We start from the raw sequence: 27,931 nt of genomic DNA on the forward strand, positions 1-27,931 counted from the left end.
TGCATTGTTAAGACATGTGCCCTCCCCCCCCACTGTGGACAATTAGCGTTGGGACAGCAGGAACTGGGCTGAGAGCTGTTTGACTGGGATTGGCCTTGGGTGGTGGGGTTAGTGCAGTGGTCAGCAAATTGCGGCTCGCGAGCCACATGCAGCTCTTTGGCCCCTTGAGTGTGGCTCTTCCACAAAATACCAACTTCTGCGCATGGGCCACGAAGTTTCAATCGCACTGTACGTGCACGCCCGCACCTGGTATTTTGTGGAAGAGCCACACTCAAGGGGCCAAAGACCTGCATGTGGCTCTCGAGCCGCAGTTTGCCGACCACTGGGTTAGTGTGACTGGAGGTGGGAATGCAGCCAACTGGGCTGGTGCTAGGGCAGCGGTTCTCAACCTGTGGGTCGCGACCCCTTTGGGGGTCGAACGACCCTTTCACAGGGGTCGCCTAAGACCATCGGAAAACACATATATAATTACATATTGCTTTTGTGATTAATCACTATGCTTTCATTATGTTCAATTTGTAACAATGAAAATACATCCTGCATTACAATTCATAACAGTAGCAAAATTACAGTTATGAAGTAGCAACGAAAATAATGTTATGGTTGGGGGTCACCACCACATGAGGAACTGTATTAAAGGGTCCGGCATTAGGAAGGTTGAGAACCACTGTGCTAGGGGCTGTCACTGAAGTTGTGCTTGTAAATGGGAATTCATGGCTGGGCCTGGAGCTGGGGGGGGCCGTCTCCTCCCTCCCCCACCCCCAGGCCAAGAGCATAGCGAGACCAGACACCCAGCTCACACATCTTTATTGGACCAGATGTGGGGTTTCCAGGCCCAAACAGGGTGCCTGGGTCCTGCACCAGCCCAGCCACGGAGACCCGCCCACGACTTCCCAGGGAGACCAGGTCCGGCCGGAAGAGATCACAGGTTGGTGGGCAGCAGGGGTGCCCCGGAGCCCCTAGTGGCCGGGGAGAGACCCACGCCTGCTTCCCGCGTCCTCCTCCCCCCGCCCCCGGCACCCTCGCTTCAGACGCTGCCCCTCCTGGAACAGGGAGGCCACGTCCAGCAGCGCGTCCTCAATGTGCTGCCCCAGCCGGTGGGAGTCCTGGAAGGAGGAAGGGTCCCGTCCAAGGGGAGCTGGGGGCGGGGCCCCTGCAGGGGGGCTGGGGTCTGCGGGAGAGAGGGCTGGGGGGCAGGTCGGGGCTGGGGGTCTGGACTCGGGTTCTGGAGAGGAGGGAGCTAGGGGTCCAGACTCCTGGGTCCTGAGGAAGGAAGGAGGTGGCGGGTGGTTCAGCGGGTCTCACCGTTTTTGTGCTTGATTTTTTGCTGGAAATGTGGAAGGTGACCGTGTCATCCCCCATGAAGATGTAAGAAACACCGTAGCCGTGGTCATCCACCTGGAAAGGGACAGGGGTCGGGGAACAGAAGGGCCCAGGTGCCTCCGCACCAGGAGGCAGGAGGCAGGCGTGCAGGCTGCCAGCGCCCGCCTCGGGGTTCGGGGCGCCGGGTCCGCCCGTCCCACTCACAGGCCCAAACCCTCCACCGGAGGACACGTAGTCGGGGTAGTTGTGGACGTCAAACAGGTGGGTTTGCTGCACGGGGATCTGGCTGGTGGCCAGCTGCCACTGCTCCGAGTGAACCTGAGGGGAGGAGGATGGTCACAGACACCCCCCCCCCCAAAAAAAGAGAAAAACAAAGACAGACTCACAGGTCCGCGCCCCCTCGGCTCCGCTCCACGCCACACAGCCCTCGCCCTCTCTGACCTGCCCCCCTGGCTGCCCGGTTTCCCTAAATCTGCCCCCAGCTGCACCCGGCCCTTCTCCTTCCCGACCACCTCTCCGCTCTCCTCCTGGAAGCCTCCCGCGACCCGCCCCTTTATCTCCCGACCACGCCCACCTCACAGGCCACGCCCCTTCTTCCAGGCGCCTGAGCATCCCTCTCCCTGGGACCAGCCCCTCCCATTTCTGAGACCACGCCCCTCACCCCTTCGCCCCGCCCCCTTTCCCTTCCCTCTAGCCAGGTCTCCCCAGCTCTCTCTCCTCTGCTGTTACCTCCTTTTCCCAACATCCCCCTCCTTGTCCCCAAGTGCCCCCCTCGTCTCTAGCCCTTGCCCTGCACCCCAACCTGGTCCAGGAAGGGCGCCTGCAGGTGGAGGAGCTGGGACACGATGTGGAGTGCGAACAGGTGGCGGTCCACGCCCTGCCCGCTCATGGCCGCCTTCAGCAGAGCCTGGTGCTTGTCCACCGCCAGGCGGAACAGGGAGAGGCACTGGGAGTCCTGGGGTCCCGGGGAGGTCGCAGGTCATGGAAAAACAGGAAGTGGGCTTACTGCGGGGGGTCGGTCACACCCCGGGCCTCACCCCAGCTTGCGACACCCCTGCAAGGCAGAGACAGCAGCCCTGTTTTACAGATGGAAACGGGCTCAAAGGGGGAAAGTCACCTGCCCAGGGACACCGAGCAAAGCAGAAGCAGAGGGGTTCCCAGGCCTCCTGAAACTCCTCCCACTGAGCCACACAGGCAGGGGGAGAGGGAGCAGAGGTGCCTGGGGCAGAGGGTGGGGGCGGGTGTCTGAGCAGAGAGGTTATAGAGGAACAATGGTGCCAATGGAAGTCACAAGGTCACATAAGTTAAAAATCAAAGGTTAAATCATCAAAGGGCTGCATTGTGGCAAAAGGGCTCCCTCTTGGGTGCTCCCCCCATGTCCTGTGAGACCCCCATTAAAGTCTTTATCAGTCCAGCCGGTGTGGCTCAGTGGTTGAGTGTCAACCTATGAACCAGGAGGTCACGGTTTGATTCCCGGTCAGGGCACATACACAGGTTGCAGGCTCAATCCCCAGTAGGGGGCGTGCCGGAGGCAGCTGATCAATGATCTCTCATCACTGATGGTTATCTCTCTCACGTGTATATATATATGCCTGTATCACACTATGCTGAACTATCTCCGTTTCCCCCATCAGTGAGCTCCTTGAGGTCCGAGTCCAGGCCTGTCCTCCCTGGCCCTGGCGCCCCCAGCAGGTGCTCCGTAAACATCTGCAAGGGCAGAGTGGGGATGTGGAGGTGACCGAAGCCTCAGCTGAGGCTCACACCCACTGTCTTCTCTCTGTCCTCCATGGCTCGCACGAAGTTGCAGGCTTCCTGCGTGCAAGACCGCACCGTCTCCGTCCGGCCTTCCAGGAACAGGCGCGTCATGGCTGACTCATAAGTCAGGCAGAAGTGACCCCTGTCCTGGGGGACAAGGAGAAGAGGAACTGTCATCTGGGCTCAGGAAGTCTTCGCAGACGTGACCCACCTCTGGACCCGCAGCCTCCTCCCGCCCAGCGAGGTGTGGTTGGGGGAGAAGGATCCAGATGGCAGACCCGCCCTCCGGTGAGACTGGCTCAGTTGGCTGGGCATCGCCCTGTGCACCAGAAGGCTGCTGGCTCGCCCTGGCTGGTGTGGCTCAGTGGATAGAGCGTCAGCCCTCGGACTGAAGGGTCCAGGGGTAGATTCTGGTCAAGGGCAGGTACCTCAGTGGCAGGCTCCATCCTGGCCCTGGTCAGGACGCATACGGGAGGCAACCAGTCCATGTGTCTCTCTCTAAACATCAGTGTTTCTCTCTATCTCTCCCTGTCCCTTCCACTCTCTCTAAAAAATCAATGGAAAAATATCCTTGGGTGAGGATTAACAACAACAAAAAGGTTGCAGGCTCCATCCCCAGTAGGGGGCATGCAGGAGGCTGCCGATCAAGGTCTCACTGTCACATCAATGTTTCTCCCTCTCTCTCTCTCTCTCTCTCTCTCTCTCTCTCCCCCTCCATTCTTCTCTCTCTAAAAATATTGAAGTGCCGAACCGGTTTGGCTCAGTGGATAGAGCGTCGGCCTGCAGACTGAAGGGTCCCGGGTTCGATTCCGGTCAAGGGCGTGTACCTGGGTTGCGGGCACATCCCCAGTAGGGGGCGTGCAGGAGGCAGCTGATCGATCTCTCTCATCGATGTTTCTAACTCTCTGTCCCTCTCCCTTCTTCTCTATAAAAAATCAATAAAATATTTAAAAAAAATAAAAATAAAAATATTGAAGAAAAAAACTACCTCTGGGGGGAAAAAGATAGTGGACCCACAATGACCAAGAAGAGTCATGAAAGGGGCTGCCGTGGCAGGTCTTGGGGGACCAGGGAACCGAGTTCCTGAGAGGGGGTGGGGTCAGGGAACCTCACGGACCCGGAAGTGGGCCAGCTGCAAGGCCACCTGGATGAAGCTGTCTGAGGACAGGTGGCAGCGTCTGATGAAGCTCTTGCCGAAGTGGGAGAAGGGGAAGACGTGGCAGTCCGTGTCTCCGGACAAGGTCTTGGCTGCCCTCAGGGCGAGCGCGATCGACAGGTGGACCTGCCAGGGGACGGGGGAGGGGAGGCCGGGTGAGAGATGGAGGTAAGATGAAGGTGGGGAATGAGGTCGGAAGTGGCGATGGGGATGGAGTTAGGGTTGGGTGGATCATGGAAGTTGGGACGAAGAAGGGAATGGAGTTGAAGGGCTAGGGCAGTGATGGCGAACCTTTTGAGCTCGGCGTGTCAGCATTTTGAAAAACCCTAACTGAACTCTGGTGCCGTGTCACATATAGAAATTTTTTTATCTTTGCAACCATAGTAAAACAAAGACTTCTATTTTTGATATTTATTTTATATATTTAAATGCCATTTAACAAAGAAAAATCAACCAAAAAAAATGAGTTCGTGTGTCACCTCTGACACGCGTGTCATAGGTTCGGCATCACTGGGCTAGGTTATAGGTGGAGCCAGGGATGTCATTGCAGGCGGGAATGGGGCTGCGGATGGACCGAAGTTAGGGTTGGGGCTGGAGCTGGGATGGAGTTCGGGTTGGGGTTTCAGATGGGTTTGGTGTTGGAAACAGGATTGGATTTAGGATGGAGAGGGTGTGGGGTGGGGATGGAGTAGGGGATGAGGTTGGTCTCGAGGTTGAGTTTGGGGATGAGAGTGAGTTTAGAGACAAATCCAGGAATTTGGGGACTCGGAGGAGAGGCCCGGCGGCCCAGACTCACCTTGTCTGGAAGGTCCCAGTGTAGCCGCTGGGGCCGGGGCAGGGAGGGCTCAGGGTGGCCCTTGCAGTGGCCGTCCGCCGAGTAGCCCAGCTGGAAGCACTCGGTGGCCAGAGTGAACTGTGTACAAAGGCAGGCGGTCAGGGTCCCTGCCTCCCTCTGGCCCGCGGCCATCTAACCGGGGACCTCTTGGGCCAGGCCCTTTTGAGCCTGGGGTCAGTCCCTGAGAAGGAGAAACCCCTGATGTTCACAAGAGGGGTCTCAGGTTCAAGTCCATCGAGAGTGGGAGCGATGCCAATACCCAACGGTGCTTCCTATCCCTGACCTCCTGACAGGTTCTCAGAGCACCAACGGCTGCCCAGCCCTCCCGAGGACCGCCCCTCCGCATCCATTCTGACTGGGCAGGGCCCACACCCTGCTTTTATTATTGTTAAATATTGCTAAATATTTTATTTTAAAAAAATATATTTTTATTAATTTCAGAGAGGAAGGGAAAGGGAGATAGAAACATCAATGATGAGAAAGAATCATTGATCGGCTGCCTCCTGTATGCCCCCTACTGGGGGTGGAGCCCCCAACCCGGGCATGTGCCCTGACCGGAATCAAACCGTGACCTCCTGGTTCATAGGTCGACGCTCAACCATTAGCCACGCCGGCCGGGCCTGCTAACTATTTTAAATCAACCCTGATCGAGCACCTGCTACCCTCCAGCGTGGCATTTCTCTCTCTCTTACTCTATGCGACATCTCCTCATTCAACGTGGACATATGGAGATGCTATGTGGACGTGAACAGCCTGAGGGCCTGACGTGGAACTGAACTGTGTCTCATTTGCCCAAATATTCCCATTTTACAAACGAGAAACGGGCGCAGGAGAGTCTGCGCTGATCTGGGCTGCTCCCGAGGTCTGGAGGGGCCTCCCTCCCCCCCCACTCACACCCTGCTCCCCATTCTGGGCCACGTCCAGCCCTCATGCAGCACTGGAGATGGGGCCAATGGGCGGCAGGCACCCCCCCCCTCCCCCGATTTAAAATGAAATAAAATGGAGACTTGAGGTTCTCAGGACTGGATGGGACTTAAAGATAAAAGGAACCCCAGCCTTTCACCGGATGGAGGGGAGGAACTTGCCCAGGGTCACTCAGCGATGATGATGATGATGTGATTCAAAGGCCCCTCATTCTGGCCTCAGAACATTCCGGATTCACAATCCTGCTCTGCGATCCTGGCTCTGTGACTGGGCAAATCAGCTCCCTTCTCTGAGTCCCAGCTGCCCACCCCGGCCCCTGCCTTGCTGGGTGGCTCTCGCCGGTCTCTCCTTTCTCTCTCCGAACCTCTGCTTCTCCTCTGACCCTCAGTCCCAGGGGGAGGAAGGTCTCTGGAAATGGGGGGGCGGTGGTCCCCAGGGGGGCGGGGGACTGCCCTACCTCCCACATGTGCCCTGAGACGGGGCAGTCCGCCCACGAGTGCTCCACGCTGAGGCCCAGCTTCCCGTTGGAGAAGACGATGAGGGTGAAGGACTTGTCATACCAGCTGCGGGATAGAGGTCAGAGAAGTCACCAAAGAGGGGGGCCCAGGAGGGAAGCCGGGGTGCCCTGAGGCCGTGTGGGGATTTCTGGGTGGGGAGACTTTTCTGGAATCAGGGCTGGTGTGGGACCTCCAAGAGGGTGGGGCCTCCAGCTGGTGGCTCTGGATGGGCTCTGAGCCGGGTCCAAGGTGTGAAGAGCTGGGGATTTTGAGAGAAGGTACCTGGTAAGGTGAGAGGCTCAGGGGGCGCTGGGAGGTCAGGGCGTGTTCCCAGGAGCCTCAGAGACCAGGGTGACTGGTGGGCATCTAGGAAGTTGTCTGAGGGTCTCTAGGTCTTGCGGGGTCTTGGGATGCCAGCTTTCAGGTCTGGGGGTCCCGGGGTTCTGAGTCTGAGATCCCAGGCTTGGGGTCCAGGCTCGGGGGATCTCTGGGTCTGAGCGTCCAGGTCTGGGATCTGGGGTTCCAGGATCTGGGTCTAGGCTTCTCTGGGTCCCCAGATCACAAGGCATTGAGTCTGGGGTCCTCAGATCAAGGGGGCCTTTGGGTCTGGAGGTGCCCCAGGACTGGGGGGTCTGGGTCTGTGGGTGTATGGCCCGGAGTATTAGGTACAAACACGGGGTTCCGGTCGCAGGTCAGGGTGGGGTCCAGGACCCGGGCCGACTCACCGGTCGTGTCCCCGGCCAGCCAGCAGGGCGTGGGCGTAGGCGTCCAAGGAGGCCGCGGGGTCCTCCCTGGTGAGCCCCGCGGGCTCCGAGTCCAGCGAGACAAAGAAAGCGGCCCCTTCCACCGCTTCCAGGGCCTCCCCCGCGCGGCTCTTCAGGGACCTCCGCGCCTGCGCCCACAGGTCCCTGTTTGGGGGGGTGGGGGGCGTGCCTGAGCCCCGGAAGCTGCCCGGCCCCGGGGGTGGCGGTGGGGCCCATGCGCCCCTGCCCTCCCGCCTCACCTGGGCGCCGCGGTCAGGGCCGCCAGGTGCTCCTCGTGGGGGCAGGTGGGCGAGGGGTCGTCCAGGATCCGCTGAAACTGCTGCTCCAGGGCGCGCGGGGACAGCAGGCCGCTCGGGGAGTGGGTGCCCACGCGGAAGAACCGGCCCCGGTGGAACACGGCCACGTGCCGGCTGTCCCGGAGGTGGCGCAGGTGGTCTGGGTGGGTGGGCAGAGTGTGCAGGCAGGAGGGTTGGAAACATGAAGAATAAGAATAGCAATCATGGCCCTGACCGGTTTGGCTCAGTGGCTAGAGCGTCAGCCTGCGGACTGAAGGGTCCCAGGTTCGATTCCGGTCAAGGGCATGGACCTTGGTTGCGGGCACATACTCAGTAGGGGGTGTGCAGGAGGCAGCTGATCGATGTTTCTCTCTCATCCATGTTTCTAACTCTCTATCCCTCTCCCTAACTCTCTGTAAAAAATCAATAAAATATATTAAAAAAAAAAAAAAAGAATAGCAACTACGCCCTGGCTGGTGTGGCTCAGTGGCTAAAGCCACGGCCTGCGGACTGAAGGGTCCCTGGTTCGATTCCAGTCAAGGGCACATGCCCGGATTGCAGGCTCGATTCCCAGTAGGGGTCATGCAGGAGGCAGCCCATCGATGATTCTGTCTCATCATTGATATTTCTATCTCTCTCTCCCTCTCCCTTCCTCTCTAAAATCAATAAAAATATATATTAAAAGACAATAATAACATAAGCGGCTTGCACTGTTCTGGGCACCCATCTACCCCTCACCACCCTCTGTGTCCTTATCCCATCTGAGAGACGGGGAGGTTGAGGCCCAAAGGGGGGGACTTGCTCAAGGCCACACGGCTGGGAAGACGGAGCTGGGATGCAACCCGGCGGCGGGCCCCAGCACACGCACTCTTGGCCGCTACACTGTCCCGCATCCCAGAGCCAGGAGGGGAGAGGGCCTCACCTTTCTGGGCCCCGGGCACCCGCGTGGTGTTGAATATCTTCTCATACTGGGCGGAGCACAAGGGCCGCATTCCCATCAGCAACGTCTGCAGGAGACCTCGGGCTCGGGAGCTGCCCCCCACCCCGGGGCCCACGCGGCCCCACGGCCACAGGACCACGGCCTCTGTCCCCCGGGGCCGCCCTCTTACCGGCAGGATCTCCTGGCGGTTCAGGCGGTGGCGGTAGAGGAGCAGGGCGTGCACAGCGTTCCCGGCGCGAGCAGCCTGCACGGGTGTGGGCGTGACATACAGGAAGTCCTGGGGGCCGAGGAGGGGGCAGCAAAACGCCTGGGGTCAGGTTTGCCCCTGATCCCCAAACACAGACAGGTCCTGCCCCCAACAGAGGGCGAATGGTGAATTCAAGATTTGGGTCACTGACCCTAAACCCCACCTTTTATCATTTTATGAGCCCCACTCCCTCCTCAGCTCCTAGCCCCCTTCTCCCCTCTCACCATCATATAATAGTTGCTATTCACCATCAGCGAGTTGCGGGAGCGAAGGTACACAAACTCTTCCCACCAGTCACTGACCTGGGGACGGTCACAGAGACGCAGAGCTGGGTGGCAGGGCCAGTGCAGGGGAGGCAGTGGGAGGGCCCAGCCACCCCAGGCTTGACTGTGTCTGACAGGGAGGGTGGAGCCCAGTGCAGGAGGCCAGCCTGAGTAGTCACTAGCAATAACCTAGAAGCTACACTCATGCTGTGGAATATTATGCAGCTGTTAAAAAGAACAAGGTGCCCTAACCGGTTTGGCTCAGTGGGTAGAGTGTCGGCCTGCGGACTGAAGGGTCCCAGGTTTGATTCTGGTCAAGGGCATGTACCTTGGTTGTGGGCACATCCCCAGTAGGGGGTGTGCAAGAGGCAGCTGATGGATGTTTCTCTCTCATCGGTGTTTCTAACTCTCTATCCCTCTCTCTTCCTCTCTGTAAAAAAATCAATAAAATATATTAAAAAAATAAAAATCATCATTTTCCCCTTTAAAAAAAAAAAAAAGAACAAGGTATATCTGTATTAGTGACACGGAGTGAGCACCAAGGTATGCTGCCGATGGCAAAGGCTGGGCACACAACAAGATATGTTTATCGATCCCATCGGAGATTTAAAAATCAACAACCGGGCCCTAACCAGTTTGGCTCAGTAGATAGAGCATCAGTCTGCGGACTGAAGGGTCTCAGGTTCAATTCCGGTCAAGGGCACGTGCCTGGGTTGCGGCCTCGATCCCCAGTGGGGGGTGTGCAGGACGCAGCCGATCAATGATTCTCTCTCACCATTGATGTTTCTATCTCTCTCTCCCTCTCCCTTCCTCTCTGAAATCAATAAAAAAAATATATATCTAGATATATTTTTAAAAAGAACATCAGAGCGTGGAGAGAGGGGCTCACACTGTTGGCAGAGGACAGAGAGTTCAGAGTACTGGAGAGTGAGGAGGAGCTCGGAATATTGGAGCATCTGGGGCGGGTTTACATCATTGGAGCGAGGGGGCGGGGCTGAGATTGAGTACGGGCGGGGCTCAGGATGCCCGGTGTCTCTGGCCTCCAATCGCCACAGGCCTAGGGGTTGTGGGCGGGGCGTGGGCGGGGCGTAACCCTGCCGGGTCAGGGGAATGCGCTGGGACCTTTGCCTTCCCCACAAGGGACTCACGTAATTGGACGCCCACCAGGACTTGAGCCGCAGGTACCACTGCAGCAGCGACGCCTGCAGCCTCAGGAATTCCTGAGCCAGGCCCGCCGTCCAGTCGAAATCCTCGTCCGAAAGGACAGGCCGGACGGACTCCAGGTACTGAGGGCAGAGGCGGAGAGGTAGGCAGGTCACGCCCCCAAGCCCGCCCCGCCCGCCTCTCCTCCCATCCCCAGGGACCGGCCCACCTTGCGCACGGTGTCCTGCACCGAGGGCACCGGCTGGCGCGGCAGGGAGCGCTGGTAACTGAAGAGCATTGGGTGGCGGCCGGAGAAGATGCGGACCAGGGCCTGGGGAAGTGGGGATTGGGGGTCATGAAACCCCTCACTGGGGCTGGGGACCTGGGTGAGGTGTGTGTGGCAACCTACAGAGCAGATGGGACAGATACCCCCCCCAAAGGGGGACAGACACCCAGAGGAAGGGGCACAGAGAAGTAGGCCCCCACAGGGCCCCTCACATACCAGCCAAGTCTTGGTGGGTGAGGACATGGCTCCGTGGGGTTCGAGGAGCCAGCCGTGGTAGGACAGCAGCAGCCTGAGAGCCACGTGAAGTGTGAAGATCAGGGCTCCCCAGAGGCACGAAGCAAACAGTGCGGCCGCCAGGACCCCGCGAAGCCTGTGGTGCTGTCCACCCCTGGGTGGAGAGAGAGGGGAAGGACTGGGCCTCCGGGCCTCAGAACCCCCCTCCGTTCCAGCCTCACTCGGCCCCTGCCCTCCCTAATATTCTCTCACTGGTCTTCCAGCTGCTGGAGGCTTATCGTGTGGGACTAGAGTCAGTTAGAGGGTCCAGTTTCCTCATTTGTGAAGGAGGCAGGATCCTCTCGCAGCACCCTCCTCCTCCCAGGACTGTGGGGACCCCAAGCTTCTAAAATCACTTCTCACCGTCTCATGGAAACTGGTAGGTGCTTAATAAGTGGTATTTCTATTAAAAGGACACTTTTCCCTCCCAGATATCAATTATACTCTCAGCGCGGTTCTCAAAGTGTGGGCCTTGGACCAACAGCATCAGCTGCACCTGGGAGCTTGCTGGGAATGCAGATTCCTGGGCCCCACCCAGACCTAGTAAGACAGAATCTGTTGGGATGGGGTCCAACAATCAGTGTTGGGGTTTTTAAAAATGTTTTTATTGAGTCTAGAGAGAGGGGAAGAGAGAGAGAGAGAAACATCAATGTGAGAGAGAAACATCGATTGGTTGCCTCCCAAGTGCCCTCGACCAGGGATGAAACCTACAACCTGGGCATGTGCCCTGACCAGGAATCGAACCAGCAACCAGCCATTCAGTGCATGGGACAACACCCAACCAATTGAGCCACACTGGCCAGGGCAGCAATCAGTGTTGTCTTTTTAAAATATGTTTTTATTGCCCTAGCTGGTTTGGCTCTGTGGATAGAGTGTCGGCCTGCGGACTGAAGGGTCCCAGGTTTGATTCTGGCCAAGGGCACATGCCTGGGTTGTGGGCTCGATCCCCATGGGGGGGTGGGGGTGTGCAGGAGGCAGCCGATCAATGATTCTCTCTCATCATTGATGTTTCTATCTCTCTTTCCCTCTCCCTCTCTGAAATCAATAAAAATAAATTTAAAATGTTTTTATTGATTTTAGAGAGAGAAGAAGGGAGAGGGAGAGATAGGAACATAAATGAGAGATATTGATTGGCTGCCTCCTGCATGCACCCCTACTGGAGATGGAGCCCGCCACCCAGGCACATGCCCTGATCGGGAATCAAACCGGGGACCTCTTGGTTCATGGGTCAATGCCCAACCACTGAGCCACACCAGCTGGGCAGCAATTGGTGTTTGAACAAGCCTTCCCAGGTGGTTCCAAATTAAACTGAAGTTTAGGAAACTGGCCTACAGTAAACTGGCCTACAGTTTGCAACGTTGCTAACAGACATGGGAGCAAATCCCACCTGGAGGGGCTGGGGGAGTCGCTCCCCCCTGTGCACAGGGCAAATCCAGTCTTCCTGGAAATTTCTACCTCCAAGGCAAGAGCAGGCCTTTGGGGCTGTCTACCCCAAATCTGCCATCTTCCCTAGGGGCACTTATGCAAGAGCTAGACCCTGCTGCTTCATCATCATCTGGTTGCCAAATCTTTCCCAAAGCCGACAGCAACGACTGTAATATGACAACCGGTCCCATTTAACAACCTCCTGGCACCGTACTGAATATTCCACATGCGTGACTTGAATTCTTCCAACCACGCTAAGAAGCGATTATTATTACCCCCATTTAATAAATGAAAACCCTGACACCTAAACTGGTGAAGTCTCTTACCTGAAAGGGCACAATCAGAGACTAGCAGAATTCACACTTGCATCAGTACACATCACCATATCTGAGACATATCTAGTTTGTCACCATCCCTCTTAACAAGAAGCAGCCAGGATGGAAAGAAGAGAGAAAAGCACCTCCTTTTTTATTGATGCTGTACCTTTAGTAATCTGTCCCAAAGTACTAGTAGGTCTCAGAGGTTACTTTTCATTAGCAGGCACAGCACACCGACAGAGAAACTTACCAGGTGGAGGTTACCTGGCTGAAGTGGGAACTCACCAATCTGGCAGCAACTCTTTAATCTTCTCCGTCAGTCCCAGGGAAGGATCCAGCTGGAGGAACCAGGCGAGCTGGATTGCACTGAAGAGGAAAAGCCAGCTGAGGGGGCTGGCAGGGAACACACCAGTGAGAAAGTCATTCTGTGGGGAAGAAAGAACATCCATTCAATTGCATCCTCTAAGCACAATCCTTAGATATTGAGCATCCAGCATGTGCTGGGTTCTGAGCTGGGTGCTCAAGACCCCGTGGGCAGCAGACTGATCTAGATTCTATCCTCAGGGAGGTCAGTCAAGAATGAAGCGAGTGCTAATGGCAGGAGACAAGACACAGGAGCCCTGTGGTGGCAGGTTGCTCATCTTGAGGGAGTCAGGGAGGGCTTCCTGGAGGAGGTTACTCTCAGGAAGGACCTGGAAGACAAAATGTTCCCCCAGACAGAGGAGCATCTGGAGCTCAGTAGGCCTTCTGGAGCTACCTGGCTGTGGAATGAATGAGGAATGGATGAAAGTGCTGGGTTACTAGTCAGATTCCTAGAGAAGGGTGAACAAGATAATTAACATGTAATGAGCGCTTACTACATGCCAGGTGCCCTTTACAAGGCTTAACTCTTTAAATCCTCCCACAACCCTGAGAAGTAGGTGCTAAGATTATCTCATTTTACATTAAAAACAAGCCTTGGTGGGTTTGGCTCAGTGGATAGAGCATCAGCCTATGGACTGAAGGGTCCAGGGTTCAAATCCAGTCAAGGGCAGGCTCCTCCCTGGCCTGGGCCCTGGTCCGGGCTTGTTAAGGGAGGCAACCAATCGATGTGTTTCTATCACATCAATATTTCTCTCTGTCTTTCCCTCTTCCACTTTCTAAAAACCAAAATTTTTCTCATCCAAAAATATCCTTGGATGAGACGGTAAAACAACAAAACAGCCCTAACCGGTTTGGCTCAGTGGAGAGAGCGTCGGCCCGAGGACTGAAGGGTCCCGGGTTCGATCCCGGTCAGGGGCATGTACCTTGGTTGTGGGCACATCCCCAGTAGGGGGTGTGCAGGAGGCAGCAGATCGATGTTTCTAACTCTCTATCCCTCTCCCTTCCTCTCTGTAAAAAATCAATAAAATATATTTTAAAAATATAAAAACAACTAAACAACACGGCTTCAAGATCACACAGAGAGCAAAGTTAAGACAGGATAAAAGCTACCACCGACCATTAGCTGGGGCATCACCATCCCGGCTCAAGCAACCTCTTTCTCTCTTCTTCCCACACTTAACAATTAGGAGGGCCTCAGAAATCAGGCTTTAGAACCTGGGCTCTGGAGTCCCACCCTCGGCTCTGTCACTAACTGGCCGAGTGATGGCAAGCACATGCCCTCTCTGTGTCCTCACCTGTGGAATGGGAGCAATCTTGGAACTTGCCTCACAGAGCTGTCACAAGGGCCGGATGAGACACTGTCATTCCACAAATGCTAACTGGGGCCCACAGCAGTGACCAGATAGCAAGATTCCTGCGGTCACGGGGGACAGACATAATGCCTGCGTAAGGGAAGGCCTCAGTGCAGTGTGTCCCACAGCGCCAGGTGCTAGGGAGAAAAATAAAGCAGAAATGGGGCCTGGGGAAGGGCCTGCGAGGCTCAGCTCAGAGCCAGGCACTCGGCAGGTGCGCAAGGAATGTCACCACAGTGAGCCTTTCCACTGCTGCTCTACTTCTCCTGGGGGATTTATGTACTTGACAGTCTGTCTTCCTTTGGCTTGGCAGGAAACGTTACAGGCACATGTGGTTATTTTTGTTTCTTTTTTTGTTAATCCTCACCGGAGGGTATTTTTTTCATTGCTTTTCAGAGAGAGAGAGAGAGAAACATCGGTGTGAGAGAGACACATCAACTAGTTGCTTCCCCCACGCACCCGGACCAGGGGTGGGGAGTAAACTGTAACCCAGGTTACACTCAACCACTGCACCCCCCCTGGCGGGCGGGAACACCCACTTTATTTTTTTTAAAATATATTTTATTGATTTTTCACAGAGAGGAAAGAAGAGGGACAGAGAGTTAGAAACACTGATGAGAGAGAAACATCGATCAGCTGCCTCCTGCACACCTCCTATTAGAGATGTGCCCGCAACCAGGGTACATGCCCTTGGCGGGAATCGAACCTGGGACCCCTCAGGCCGCAGGCCGACGCTCTATTGGGAGCGCCCACTTTAAAGCCTGCAGATGAAAGGGGAAGATGAGACGTGAACCATGGGAAGGGCACTGAGCTCTAGAAATTGGGGTGCAAGTTGTGTCTGGAGGCGTGGGGAAAGTGGGGGTCCCGGAAGTGGGTGCAAGCGGTAAACAGGGGTTCCCAGTGGGTGAGGCTGAGGACCCCTGAAGGGAGCCACAGACCAGAAAGCAGCTTCCAGAAGTCCTGGGAGCGGACAGCTTTCCCAGAAGGGGGGCCGCCTGGGTGCCAGAGGTGGGCCTCGGGCAGCCCGGAAACAGGTAACGGGATCCCCGGAAGGAAACCGAGCCGCAGCCCTCCTCACCCAGAACCGGGAGAGATGCCTTTTCCAGGAGCGCAGTCCGGACAGGTAGATGTCCTGCAGCGCCGAGGCTCTGAGGTCCGCCTCCGTCCCGTCCGAGGTCAGTGAGGGTCGGAAGCCCACGGCTTGGTGCGCTTCAGCCATGTCCCGCCGGGCCCCTGGGGGAGGACAGAGTCACTCCCTAAGCCCCCAGCTCCCGGCTCCCCCAGACCCAGGAGTCCAGGACCCCAGCCCCTCCTCCCGCAGACCCAGGAGTCCAGGACCCCAGGACCCCAGGCGTAGAGGACGCCAGCTCACCCTTCCTAAGGGTCTTGAGGGTCCCGGCCAGACACTCGGTGTTGGGGGGACCCTCCGTTGGGGACCTCTGTGGATACACACCGAGGGGGAGGGCTACCTCGCGTTTACCTCTCGGAGGCTCTGCTGAGGCTGGTGCGGGGGCAGTGCCTCCTCCCCATACAGGACTTTCAAAATTCGGGGGCGGAGGGGAGAAATCCGTCCAGGGAGAGTTACGGGGTCTCCGAGAAAAATATCAGTCCGAGACCCATTTGAAACAAACACCTGCCAGACGCTGGCACTGTCCACCCCATTTCCGTTTCCCATTCCAAGGCCGGGTGGGGTGGGGGCGGGGGAACTGTCTATAAATTCACCCAGCGTCCCCTCCCCCTCGACAGGGGCTGGAGGGGGTGGGGGAGGGCGCGCCCTACTGCGCATGCCTCGCAGCCAGGGATGCTTCGAGGACAAGTGATGGAGAAGCTCGTCTGCCCAACCCGGGACACAGGCCTCCAGCCCCCGCGGCAGCTCGGGCCCCTCCCGTCCCGTACTCACTACGCTGAGTCGGGGGTCCGCCGATAGGATCCTGGGGACCAAGCCGGATGACGCCTCCCCGACCCCCGATTTGGAGCGCCAGGCCTGTCTCCCACTTGCATAGACATAGGCAACCCAGGGCGACGAGTCCACGATTTGGTCGGTGGGCTCCCGGAGTTCCTGCACGCCCCGGATCACCCCACACCCAGGAACCCCGATTCCTGTCTCGCGTGTGCCTCCCTGGTATTCCAGTCCCTGGTTCTGTCCCCGCCCCTTCCAATCTCGGCGTCCTATCCCCGCCCCCTTCCAATTGCTCTGCGTCCTATCCCCGCCCCCTCGGACCCCAGCTTCCAATCCCCTCCCAGCGTTGAGTCCTAGCGGTCTTCCTACCCCGCCCCATTCCCCATTCGCCCCCAGCCTTCTACGCAGCATCTATCCTGAGCCCCAGGCTCTCGGGCTCCCCAGTCTGCTCTCTCTCAACGAGCTCGCTCCTTTCTCTTCCGGGAACGAGGCTCAGCTTGGGATTCGCAGCCGACCTCCGGTAGGCTAGTCACGCACGTGGGGCACCCAGCTGGAGCTGAAGCGAATCTCCGTCCTACCGACCAGGGAGGGAGGAGAGCTGCTTTGGGACCCGATAGACCCACAAAACTACCCGCGCAAGGTGCAACTGCGCTGGTGCGAGGGAGGCGGCTACAGCCGGTTGGATTCAAGTTAGACAGTCAAAGGGACTTCCACGAGGGAAAATGTGTTCGGGGCTGGACTCAGATGGTCAGACCAGAAAGAGCAGAGACTGAAACATGGAGATCACCGTTTATTTGGCTCTGGACATTAGTATTCTTTGTCCATGCTGGCTCTGGGGTGCCCCTGGGTCCCGCCCAGTCACAGCGGGGACTGGGGGAGGGGAGGGGGAGGCGGTTGGGGGGAAGATATCTGGGCAAGCCCATGTGGAGCTAGGGGAAAACTTGGGGTCATAGCCCCAATATACAGATGGGTAAACTGAGGCTAGGGGAGGTGCAGAGAGGTGCCAAGGTCACACAACAAGCTGGGCACTGCGCAGGCCTCACTGCCACAGGTCCAGGAGACCAACTAGACTAAAACTCCATAGCCCAACTTTCCTTGGAGGCAGAGCGGGGCCAGTATTGGGTCTCTGGCAGGTGGTATAACTGGCATGTGCCCAGGGAACAGGGGCCACAGAGGAGCGTGATACTGAGGTACAAACAGGAAAATGGGGCTCAGTATCCGACAGGGCAGCTCCGAGATGCCTTCCTGTTCCGAGACTGAAAGCCTTGGCCTGAGGAGGGCGCACGCCCTTCAAGGTCTCCTTGCAGGCATGTCCCTGACACCACCAGCCTTTCCCACCTGCCCAAGGACTCGGGGTCCCCCAGGGTGGAAGAAGCTAGAAGCAACAGCAGGTGGGTGTTGGTCACCAGAAAAATCGGTGAGTGAAGTTGCCCCTGCGCAGGGCAGCCCCGCCCCCTCCCCCCCTGGTCTGGATAACCTTCCAGGGGAAGTCTGAGGCCACACCAAGCCAGAGAGGCAGAATTAGCACCCAGATCTCCACCTCCTTCCTCCACGGCTCCTAGGGAGCCCTCATGGGTGTGCTGGTGCGCCCAGGCCTCAGGAGAGGGAATCCTAAGGCCTAGGGAAGAGGGACGGGGCAGCTGACACTTTCAAGTGGCATCAGCATCTGCTTCCAAGGAAAGGGGTGGGGAAGGGGACGCTCGGGGCTCCAGTATAGACCAGACCTCACCCTCACCCAGGGAGACTCCGGAACCTAAACCCCTGGGGACAGGGACAGAGCCCGAGCCTCAGCACTGCCAGTGTGAACACCATCCTAGAAGAACGGATCAGCTGCCTGCAAGCCTAGGGCTCAGCTGTACGGAAGCAGGCGGAGCAGGCGCTGTGGAGGCAGGGATGCTGTGCTGAGTGGTCCAGGTCCTGGGGTAGGGTGGTGGGTGAGGGCACTGTGCCTGCAGCAGGGGCGCCGTGAAGGTCAGTGGGACCTTGGTGGCCACCTCTGAGGTGGGGAGGCTCTGCTACCCTGAGGTGGGACCCCCACCCTAGGTCACACACCCCCAGAAGGGATTCTGACCCTCAGTGCAACTCCACTGCAACTCAGTTTCCTAGCTGCTGAGGGCAGGACAGAACTCACTGCCAGTCAGCCCTGCATGGCCTTGGAGGGGCCTGGACAGAAAAAAACAGAGGAATCATGTGTGTTGGGCGAGGCAGGGAAATGGCCTTTTGAGAAGCTTAAGGGCTCAGGTATACTGGGAACCCACACCCCAATCCTCCACCAGCCTGGCATGCAGCTGGGCTCAGAGCCATGCCCAGTGGGGACGAGAGATAACAGGGCCTCAGGGGCAGGAGAGGGGACTGGGGGGACAGACTCACTCCCCCCAGAGAGGGTGGGGGGAAGAGATCCTGGGAGTGAGCAAGAGGTGAGTTGGGACAAGACTCAGAGGGCTGTGGTGAGACAGAACTAGACACAAGTGAGGACAGAGACCTACAGCCATCATCCGGGTACTCCCGGCTGCTCAGACTGAAACCTTAGCACCTGCACACGGAACCCCAGCCCCCCGGAAGCCAAGCTGTCCCAGCTGAGGATTTATTGGCATAAATGTAACCATATAAAAACATAAGTTATGAAAAACAGTCACAATGTGCCCTCCCCCCAACCCTCCCATCCCGGGCCCAGGCCCCTGTCACTCCCTTCTGAGAAAAGGAGAGGAAGGGCGATCCCGAAACCGCCTAAGAAATGCCACAGCCGCTGGGCCTGTGCAGGGCCGGCCGGGCTGGGGTGGGGGACACCGGGCGCCGCCTCAGCGCATCCGGTAGTCGGTGGAGCAGGACAGCTCACACAGCTGGCCCTTGAAGTCCAGGTCAATGGTGAAGTCCAGGTCGCGCTGTGGGGAGAGGGGGGACGTGAGGGGACCGGAGACAGGGCAGGCAGAGATGCAGAACTGTCCAGGTCAGGAGGAAGCAGAGGGGAGCACCCTCTCCAGTTTGTCATACCCCCACGCCTCTAGTGACCAGTGTCATCTGGGGCACAGCAAACAGTCCCTGGTTGCGAGTCCCTGCTTTAATGGGCTTGTCTCCCTGACTCCGAAAGTGGGTGCCTTTTGGGCCACTCCCCCCGATCCAGGCTCCCCGGGCACCATCCAGCCTTACACAAGGGCCTGATGTTTTGGCGCAGGCCACGCCCCTCAGGAATCAGACCCTTCCTCCTCCCATGAGGCTGAGCTGGAGCTCCTGACTCTGCCCCAGACCTGCCTCCAGCCCCCCAGCCCCCCAGCCCATGGCAGCTGCGTCCTGCCAGGGGCGCAGGAGGAACAAACGGCCCGGCCCTCCTTTGCTTCCCTCGATCCCCAGGCCCAGGCTGGGAAACTAGCCCCCCCCCCCACCCCACCCCCCCGCAGCTGGCCCACCCTCGTCAGCTTGGCACAGTCACCTCCCGCTGTCCAGCTGCCGTTTACCGCTGACCGTGACCCATGTCTAGATCGGCAACATCGGGAGGGCAGGGGTTCAGCCTGATCGTGGCTGGGTCCCCAGGGCCCACTGCCCGCAGGTGCTCACTACAATCCGTGTTCCACAGGCAGACCCCCAAGAGCCCCAGACAAGCAGCGGTGCCTCCACAGTCCCCCCCGGTGCCCGAGCCTCACGTTGTTCTTGGCGTTTGGCCGCATGCCGATGGTGCCAAAGATCTCCTCGCCCGTCTTCACCGTCAGGTAGTCCTCCATGTAGAACACCGTCTGCTTCCAGTGCGTGTACGGGGACTCGGGGCCTGAGGCAGAGTCAGGTCAGCCGACTGGCCCCTGTGCCCCCTCTTGGTCTTGCCCTTCCCTCTGCCTGGCACCCCCCCCATCAATGGCTGTTTACGGAGTGTTGACTGTGGTCCACCTGCCCGTGAATCCCCTCACCCTCCTCCTTGCCCCTCAGAGGGTCCTGCCTAGGTTCTGCGGGGGGTGGGGGGAAACTAAGGCGGAGCAGGCGGCCCCCTCCCGCGGACTCACTGGTGGAGAAGCCGGTCCTCTTGTGGCAGCGCGTGAACTCGATGTTGAAGTAGGCCACCAGCGCGTGCACGTAGTCGTTCCGCTTCACTTGCAGGCAGAAGGGCGAGGTGAAGGTCAGGTCTTCGACCTTCACGGTGTAGATGTCCACCTCCTGCGGGACAGGCCCGTGAGTCCCACGCCACCACGTCCGGCCCAGGGTCCAAGGCAAACGGGGGGCGGGGGGCCGTGGGCGGGGGTTGGAGTCCCCGTTCCCTCCTCTCCCCATCCGAACCTCAAACCCGAGTTTATTCCTGGACCTACCACTTTACTTTAAGAACTGCCCGTTCACCTCTCCCCGTGGCCTACCCCCTGCCCCAGCAGCCTCCTCATGGGGCTCCCTGCTTCTATCCCGCCCGCCCCGCCCACATATCTGAGCTAGACACATCCATCAGCCAAGGTGACAACTGTAAAACAAGCCAATCCAATCGGGCCGAGCCCCTGCTTAAACCCCGGGCAGCTCCTGGACGCGCTCAGAACAAAGCCCTGGTTCTGATGCAGCCTCAGAGGCTGGGCTGGCCAGGCCGCCTGCTCGTGTCCTGTCTCCTCTCCTCACTCCCTCCACGTGGTTCTGCCCGCCTCACAGAGTGACGTGTGGGATGTGGAGGGAGGGGCTCAACAATGGATCGCAGCCCGTATCCTTGACTTATGATAAATTCGCTTCTGGCCCGGCTTCTTGCATTCGGTGGGCTCAGGTGAGCCCCGCCCAGGGGTCTGAGCTGCCGCCTGTGTTCCCCCTGGAAAGAGTGTCCCTGGGCAGGGCAAGCCCAGCTCAATGGGTTCCATCTTGGAACCACTGGCCTTGGCTGGCTCGGAGCTTTTTAATGGAAGACACAGCTCCGCTGGGCCTCTAGCATTACCCTGGCTGACGGGCGAGGAACCCAAGACCTCAGGCCGGCACGCTGCGCCCTGATGTGTCGCATGCGGGACAGGTGCTGGCCCTTCTTTGGTTCCAACCCCGGGGGACACCTGGCCATGCCCATCCCCTCACCTTGATGAGGCAGGCGTTGGTGACCAGCTGCTTGGGGTCCACCACATCCACCAGGGGCTCCTTGATGGCCACGTCTTTGATGCAAGACATGTCAAAGCCATACACATTCTCCCACCCTGGGAGGAGGCAGGAAGGAGGGGTGAGCACACCGCGGCGCCCAGGTCAGGTCGAGCCCGCCCCAGCCCACGAGCTCCTTGGGCCCAAGCTCACAGTGGATCTTGTAGTCTTTGTACTGCCGGTCCTCGATGGCCGTCACGTACAGCGTGGCTCGGTCTGGGAAGATGAGGCCATCGGGCGCCTGTGTAAGGGAAGGGTGAGGGCGTGAAGGTTGGGGGGGGGCCTTGGCAATGCTGCCGCCAAACCTCTCCAGTGTGTGCCACCCCCTCTGCCCCACCCTTGGCGGAGCCATTGACACTTCAGGCAGCTGTCGAAGGGTTTCCTGCTCTGCCCACACCCCCAAATCATTCCCCACATGGCCATCAGGTGGCGCCCAGGAGCACCTAAATCAGACCCTGTCTGGAGGTTCTGAGGGATCATCAGAACCCTTCCTGGCTCCTGAGAGGGAAAGCAAAGTTTCATGAGGGTCCACAAGGCCCCTCCACCCCTCACCTCTAACTTCACCTCCTACTGCTCTTCCAGATCCTCATTTCACTAGCTTCCCTGCTGCTCAACACCCACGCACACTCCTGCCCCAGGACCTTTGCACTGGCTGAAATCCTGTCCAGTGTTCTTCCCCTCAGAAACAGATCCTGTGTGCCCATCCTTTGATCAAGTCTCAGTCATCTCCCTTGGGTGTTCCCTCTGCCTGGCACATCTTTGATGTGAGAACCTGAGAGGATCATGCCCTCTCCCCCCACCTGTCCTTCCCTATCCCTTTGTCCTGCTATGGTTTTCTTCCCAGCACTAACGCCTCCCTGACACTGTACCATCTTCTTGTCACCATGTAGCTCCCAAAAGTTGTTATACTCGTTTGGCTGTGGGCCTCCCAACATCTGTGCAGGCAATCCCCCGTGTTAAGTCCCCTGTGTGGGAAATACCTGGCCTGGCTTTGGCTTCCGGCCTGGCCCCCGACTGATACACGCAACAAACACCCTCAGGACCCAGCCTGCGTTCCCCCCCAGCCGCCAGGGCCTCACCAGCCACTTGTCTCGGGCATAGAGCACGGTGTTGAGCATCGACTCATAGAAGAGACAGTAGCCCATCCACTCGCTGATGATGATGTCAACCTTCTCCACCGGCAGCTCCACCTCCTCTACCTTCCCCTTGATGATGGTCACCACTGTAGGGGCAGAGAGGGGCACAGGCCTGAGGAGACCCGTCTGACTGCCTCCCTCTGGGGGTCCAGAGCCTGGGGACCCCACTGGGGCAGCCCTTGACTTCTAAGGAAGGGCTGGGGCTACATTTGGGCATCTTCAAAGAACTCTGCCAGCTGAAGCCACGCCCTGTTCACTCAGTCTCAAGTTCACTCACTCTAGACATTTCCTGAGGCAGAAGCAGAAATCTTACATGGATTAGGTAGTAGGTGATGTTAAGGTTTTGCCAGTAACGGCATGATCATCTATTAGAAACATGCACAGCAGGATCTAAATGACATCACAGTTGGAATTGGCTTCCAATGGACATATTTAAAGCTGAGTGTTGGGTACTTGAGGTGGGGTGGGGGGGGGGGGGGGGTGTCACTATACTAGTCTTACTAAGAAAGAAAGAAAAATCCCTGCAGTTCCTAAATGCCAGGAGCCTTCACATCCAGAAAACCCACCCCCTTCCCACATTCTCTGCCCCTCAAACCTCGCAGGTGGAAACTCAAAGGCCATCTGGCAACATCTAGCAACTTACATGTTTGACCCATGCGATACTACTTTTATAAATCAGCCTCATAGATGTACCAGTTCATTTGTGGAATGACCTTACATGCAGGAGAGGAAGCTCTCAAAAGCAGCTAAATGCCCATCACCAGGAGCCTGGTTAAGAAGGCCCGGGTATGTATCAAAAAGAACAAGAACCTCTCAACATCCTGCAACAGGTTAAATGACACGATGACCAAAGAGAAAAAGTAAGGCGGGGGGGGGGGGGGAGGGGGCTGGTGAGTGCCAACCTATGAACCAGGAGGTCACGGTTTGATTGCCGGTCAGGGCACAGGCCCGGGTTGCAGGCTTGATCCCCAGTGGGGGGCGTACAGGAGGCAGCCGATCAATGATTCTCTCTCATCATGGATGTTTCTATCTCTCCCTCTCCCTTCCTCTCTGAAATCAATAAAAAGGTATTTTTTTTTTAAATAAGAAAAAGCCAAGGGAAAGACTTGTGTGAAATGCCATTTGTGTAAAAATAATGCACGTAAATGTAGAAAACATTTACACGCACATGTGCTGGTAGGTACAGAAGTCTGGGAGTGTTGGCTGAGCTCCGAGAAGGGCGGGTGAGTGCCTTCTCACGTGGGCCCACATGACCCTACTCGCTGAAATATCTAAAGACTGCTTCTTGCCTAAGGTTTTAGAGCGAGGCACTGAGTTTGGGACTTTAACACTTAAATTCTAAGATAGCAGAACCTGCTTTTCAGGTTACGGGCTCTGGGAAGGTTGAATTCTCAGGCTGTTGGCAGCTCAGAGCCCACGGGAGAGGACAAGCTGAATTTGTGTTCAGTGGCGCCCACCCTCCCGCCAAGGGCCCAGGGAAGCTGGGATCGCCCCTTCCACCCCCAGAAACCCATTCTCTTCCTGGGCTCACCATGGTCTAACTTGTTGGCTTTGACGATCTTCACCGCATAATCAGAGATACTGGAACACTCGATCTGGGGTCCAGGAAGAAGTGAGGGTGAGACCCCCCCCCAGTCCCGTCCTCACCTCCCACCCCCTCTATCCAATCCCTGAGCCCCAAGGCGCCCCTTTCCGTCCCAGGGCCCAAGCCCACCCCGCTGTCCAGGACACTCACCCCAATGACCTTGCGGGCCCCGGCCTTGGCAGCAAACATACAGAGAATCCCCGTGCCGGAGCCCACGTCCAGCACCACCTTGTCCTTGAAGAGGTGCCGGTTGTGAAACATGGAGTTGCGGTAGGTGAGGGTGCGCACCTCGTCTTTCAGCATCTCCTGGGGAGATGGGTTACGAAGGTACCATGAGGGGCCTACGTTCACAGCTGGAAACAGGGGTGTCCTGGCCTCTGACACGCTGACAGTTTGGAGTGCTAGAGCTCAGCCTTCCCACTTGCTTAGTCCCTTTGGAACAAGTTATTTCCTTTCCACGTGCCTCAGTTTCCCTATTTGTAACATCAGACTGGATAGACTAAACTCCCATCATAGATTAGCCAGATTCTACCACTGCCTCCTAAGCCTCAACTACATTTGCTTTTAAAAAGTCCTCAGTAGCCCGGTCAGCGTGAACCAGGAGGTCATGGTTTGATTCCGGGTCGGGGCACATATCTGGGTTGTGGGCTTGATCCCCAGTAGGAGGTGTGCAGGAGGCAGCTGATCAATGACTCTCTCTCATCATTGATGTTTATATCTCTTTCTCTCTCTCCCTTCCTCGCTGAAATCAATAATCCACTGACCTATACACTCAGAAAAAAAAAAGACCAAAAGAAAAATCCTCAGGATCCATTCCAACTACTGGGACCTCAGCCTCCAGGGAACCAGAGTAGAGAAGCCATCTGCACACCAGACCTGAGCAGCTGGGGGACAATCCCACCGCCGGTCACTAGAGGGCGGCAGAAACCAGCCGGCCCTGACCTCCAACTGCATCTCAGCCAAGCATGTGGGCTCCCACCCCTGCCTCCCAGGAGGGAGCCTGAAGAGCACCTGGCTAACCTTGGTCTCCAAGGCAACCGCTGGCAGAGCAGACCCCCAGGGTGAGCTTGGGGCATGCGCAGAGGGGCAGCCTGCTGACAGGGAAGGCAGGGTGCATGGTGGGAAATTCAGTTCCAGCCCTCCCATAAATTAACCTCTCCAGATTCAGCTGTGCACACTCACCTCGTGGATACCAAAGTGAGCATAGGAGTCGAAGTAGTAATCTTTGGACGTCATGTCCTCAGCGTTGGGCTTCTCGCTGCATTCTGCTTGGCCACAGGAGACCTGGGAGAGGGAGGATAGGACCATGGGTCAAATCTGGGGCTCCCGAAAGCCTCTTAAGCCTCCAGGTCCCTACTTCTCCCTGGAATAACCCCCCCAAATCATACCATGGCAACCCTACAGCTCCCATCTGCCACCTTGCCTCCCCAGAACCCACAAGCTCCATATTCCTATTGCAGGATACCCCGCCCCCAGGGAACACCCCGATATCTCAGCCATGCCTACCATCTCTCCAGTCTCTCTGCCCCCGTCTCTAGCTCAGCCCACAGCTGGGAGGGGAGGGGAAGGCAGAACTGGAGCAGACATAGGGGAGGGCAAAGGGGAGCTGGAAATAGAGTTAAGGAAGCAGCCACACTATTGCGGAAGGCAAGGTGGGGGCCACAAACCTCAAGGGAGTGTGTACTAAGTGTTCGGGGGCAAAGGGTAAGCTGGTTTGAAGCAAGAGGGCTCATGGTTAGACCACTAGACAGGGCCTGAAGTGTGGCAAGATATCTTAATATGGGGAAGGGTCTCACAAAAGGATATTTACTTCTTCAAGAGGCGGCTGGAGGCTCATCCCATTAGCCAAGGTGGCTACAAAATTCTAGGAGAGAGTACAGGGAGAAAGGATTAGCTACTGGGAGCGGCTAGGGGCAGGCCAGGCCAGGGGACCCTGGCTGTTAGAAGAGGGGAGTGTTTTCCTGCAATTTTCCTTTTCCTTGGTGGGCAGTGGTGGCAGAGAGCAGGTAATGAGGCAGGGTTGTTTCAAAAAGGGGTGGGACAAGTGGGGGGAGGAGAGAGGGATTCTGTCTCAGCTGTGGCTGGAGAGATGGCGGACGGATCCCAAGCTGCCCCTCTCTGGCCAGGCATCTGACCATGCACACCTCCCCCACCCGGCCCGGAGGAACTGGCACCCACTGGGCACATAGGCACTGCCAGCTGTCACTCCCCTCCATCATCTAATCCCCCCAGATTAGGTGACATTTCCTGACCCTGACACACACACGCGTGCACACACACACACACCCATAGCGGGGAGGTGGCTGGCAGAGTGTGCCCTCTGGGCACCTGCCACTTCTGGAAACCAGTCTCTTTCATGAGAGGATTCCAGGATGGAGATGTAGCACACAGGCACCCCCACCAGAGCTGGCCCCCGGCCCCCTAGCTCCTGCCTTGGGCTCAGGAAGCCCCACATAAAACCAGCTGGAGCCAATCTCCTGGCTTATTTCCCTCCACCTAGGAAGACAGATTCCCCGGGAAGAGGCCGGACTCTGGACCCCAGCCCTCCTCCCCCCATCCAGACACACATCGCAGGCTTGCAAGCCCCCAAGTGTTTGGTCAATTCCGAGGCAACCTCCCGGGGAGGTATTTCCTCCACCACCGGGGCCCTGGTCCAGGGCGGCCACGGGGGGATGGGAGTCATTGGAGTGACCCTGGGGAGCTGCCCTCCCACTCCAGAGAGAGCCACAAGGGAAGGGGTGAAAATCCGGCGGCCCCATCAGATGACAGCTGGGACCGGGCGCCGAGAAGCGTGACCCACAGGGCTCCGGGCCCCACCCCCATTCCCGCAAGCCAGCGAGGATGCCCACAAAGGGCGGCTGGGAGGGGATTCCCCGCTGGGCCCGTTTCTCCATCTCACTCATGTCTCAGCCAGACAGGCCCCGGGCAGCCTGAAACCCCGCGCCGGCACCAACCCCACATGGCCGCACGGGAACCCACATTTTGGGAAACCATTTCAGGCATCCAGGCTCCGGACCCTCGCCCAGGGGTTCTGGAAGGGGGCGTCCATCCCCCGCCTTCACGAGCGCCGAGGGGAGAGGAATGGGGGTGAGAGCTCGCAGCTTCCATCACGGCCCCTTCCCGGCAGACCCCTCCCCTCGCGCGGCCGGGCTCCGACGGGGCGGTGGGCTTCCAGACACGCCCCATGAAAAAGATGTCCCTCCCACACACCCAGAAACGGCCACAAGGGGGTGCCGGGCGCCTTATCGGGACCGATCTCCTTCAGCTGGAGGCCCCCCCACCACCACCGAGAGAGGTCACAGGGGCATCCCCCATCCCCCTGCTCCCGAAGCCCCGGGAGGAGAATCCAGGCACAGGAAACGGGGGACGGGGGAGGGGGAGCAGAGAAAACCAGGTCTTTGTCTTCCTCCAATCCGAACCCAAAAGTGCATAAAACCTGGACCGAGGCCTAAGTGAATGCCTGGTCCTGGGAGGGGGATGTGGAGGGACCCGATACACCGCCCCTTCCTTCCAAGAGACTGAAGGCCCCCGAGTAAGTCCCACTCGGAAATGTACGCCGCGATCCTCGTGGAGGGCCGGGGGCCTCCGAAGGGTGAGAGCCTCCCCCCGCCCCCCCCCGGGGCGCCCCTCCCCCGGCCGGGGGCGGGGCCTTTGTCCCGCACGTGGAGCCCGCCGGGCCACCGGGCGCGGCACACCCCCTCCCCACCCACCGCGCCGCGGCCACGTGGGGGCCAGGCCGGAAGCGCCCCCAGCCCTCCTCCACGTGGGAGGGGGCCCGAGAACAGCGTCTGGGCGGGATACCGCAGGCCCCCCGAAAGCTAGGGAACCCGCACCGAAACGGTGGCCCCGATCCGGAGCATGCGGACTCCCCTCCGGACGGCTGGAGGCCTTTACTCAAATCCGCCGACTCACAGCCCCTTCCCCGTGCCATAAAACACGGACCCCCGAACCGACCCCCGCCCCCGGCGGCGTTCCAAACGCTCACCTCCATGATGCAGTTCGCGGTCTCGGCTGCCGCCATATTCACCCGCACCTACACCTCGATCCGCCGAGACCCCCCCCCTTCTCCGCACTCTCCCGAGACCGCCTTATAGCGGAG

At 58.1% G+C, this 27,931-nt stretch overlaps 2 protein-coding genes across 8 annotated transcripts; both read right to left on the reverse strand.

Moving 5' to 3' along the window:
* Window positions 1-244: 244 nt before the first annotated feature.
* On the reverse strand, window positions 245-16,269 carry CPT1C (carnitine palmitoyltransferase 1C). Of its 5 annotated transcripts, none has more exons than XM_070401998.1 (19): window positions 16,039-16,269; window positions 15,217-15,371; window positions 12,709-12,848; window positions 10,625-10,796; window positions 10,352-10,453; window positions 10,128-10,265; window positions 8,965-9,018; window positions 8,639-8,746; window positions 8,452-8,536; window positions 7,494-7,689; window positions 7,216-7,398; window positions 6,451-6,556; window positions 5,031-5,147; window positions 4,196-4,360; window positions 3,085-3,225; window positions 2,126-2,278; window positions 1,528-1,641; window positions 1,306-1,398; window positions 245-1,106 (listed from the first exon to the last, which is right to left on the reverse strand). In XM_070401998.1, the coding sequence occupies exons 2-19, from the start codon at window positions 15,355-15,357 to the stop codon at window positions 960-962; spliced, it is 2,355 nt and encodes a 784-aa protein (XP_070258099.1). In that variant the 5' UTR covers window positions 15,358-15,371; window positions 16,039-16,269; the 3' UTR covers window positions 245-959. The 5 variants fall into 5 exon arrangements, with proteins under 5 accessions (XP_070258099.1, XP_070258100.1, XP_070258098.1 ...); XM_070401999.1 differs by having other exon boundaries at window positions 4,223-4,360; window positions 8,941-9,018; XM_070401997.1 differs by having other exon boundaries at window positions 246-1,106; window positions 3,091-3,225; window positions 8,941-9,018.
* Window positions 16,270-18,608: 2,339 nt separating this feature from the next.
* PRMT1 (protein arginine methyltransferase 1) lies at window positions 18,609-27,922 on the reverse strand. 3 transcript variants are annotated; one of them, XM_070401866.1, is made up of 11 exons: window positions 27,818-27,906; window positions 25,643-25,696; window positions 25,015-25,116; window positions 23,983-24,138; window positions 23,779-23,842; window positions 22,191-22,333; window positions 21,265-21,352; window positions 21,055-21,170; window positions 20,028-20,178; window positions 19,677-19,798; window positions 18,609-18,920 (listed from the first exon to the last, which is right to left on the reverse strand). In XM_070401866.1, the coding sequence occupies exons 1-11, from the start codon at window positions 27,851-27,853 to the stop codon at window positions 18,837-18,839; spliced, it is 1,116 nt and encodes a 371-aa protein (XP_070257967.1). In that variant the 5' UTR covers window positions 27,854-27,906; the 3' UTR covers window positions 18,609-18,836. The 3 variants fall into 3 exon arrangements, with proteins under 3 accessions (XP_070257967.1, XP_070257968.1, XP_070257969.1); XM_070401867.1 differs by lacking the exon at window positions 25,643-25,696 and having other exon boundaries at window positions 27,818-27,922; XM_070401868.1 differs by lacking the exons at window positions 25,643-25,696; window positions 27,818-27,906 and adding an exon at window positions 25,339-25,410.
* Window positions 27,923-27,931: the final 9 nt, after the last annotated feature.

Source organism: Myotis yumanensis, unplaced genomic scaffold (genome assembly GCF_028538775.1).
Source record: "Myotis yumanensis isolate MYYU_CA2020_CCGP unplaced genomic scaffold, mMyoYum1.0.hap1 SCAF_23, whole genome shotgun sequence".
Classification (NCBI taxonomy): domain Eukaryota; kingdom Metazoa; phylum Chordata; class Mammalia; order Chiroptera; family Vespertilionidae; genus Myotis; species Myotis yumanensis.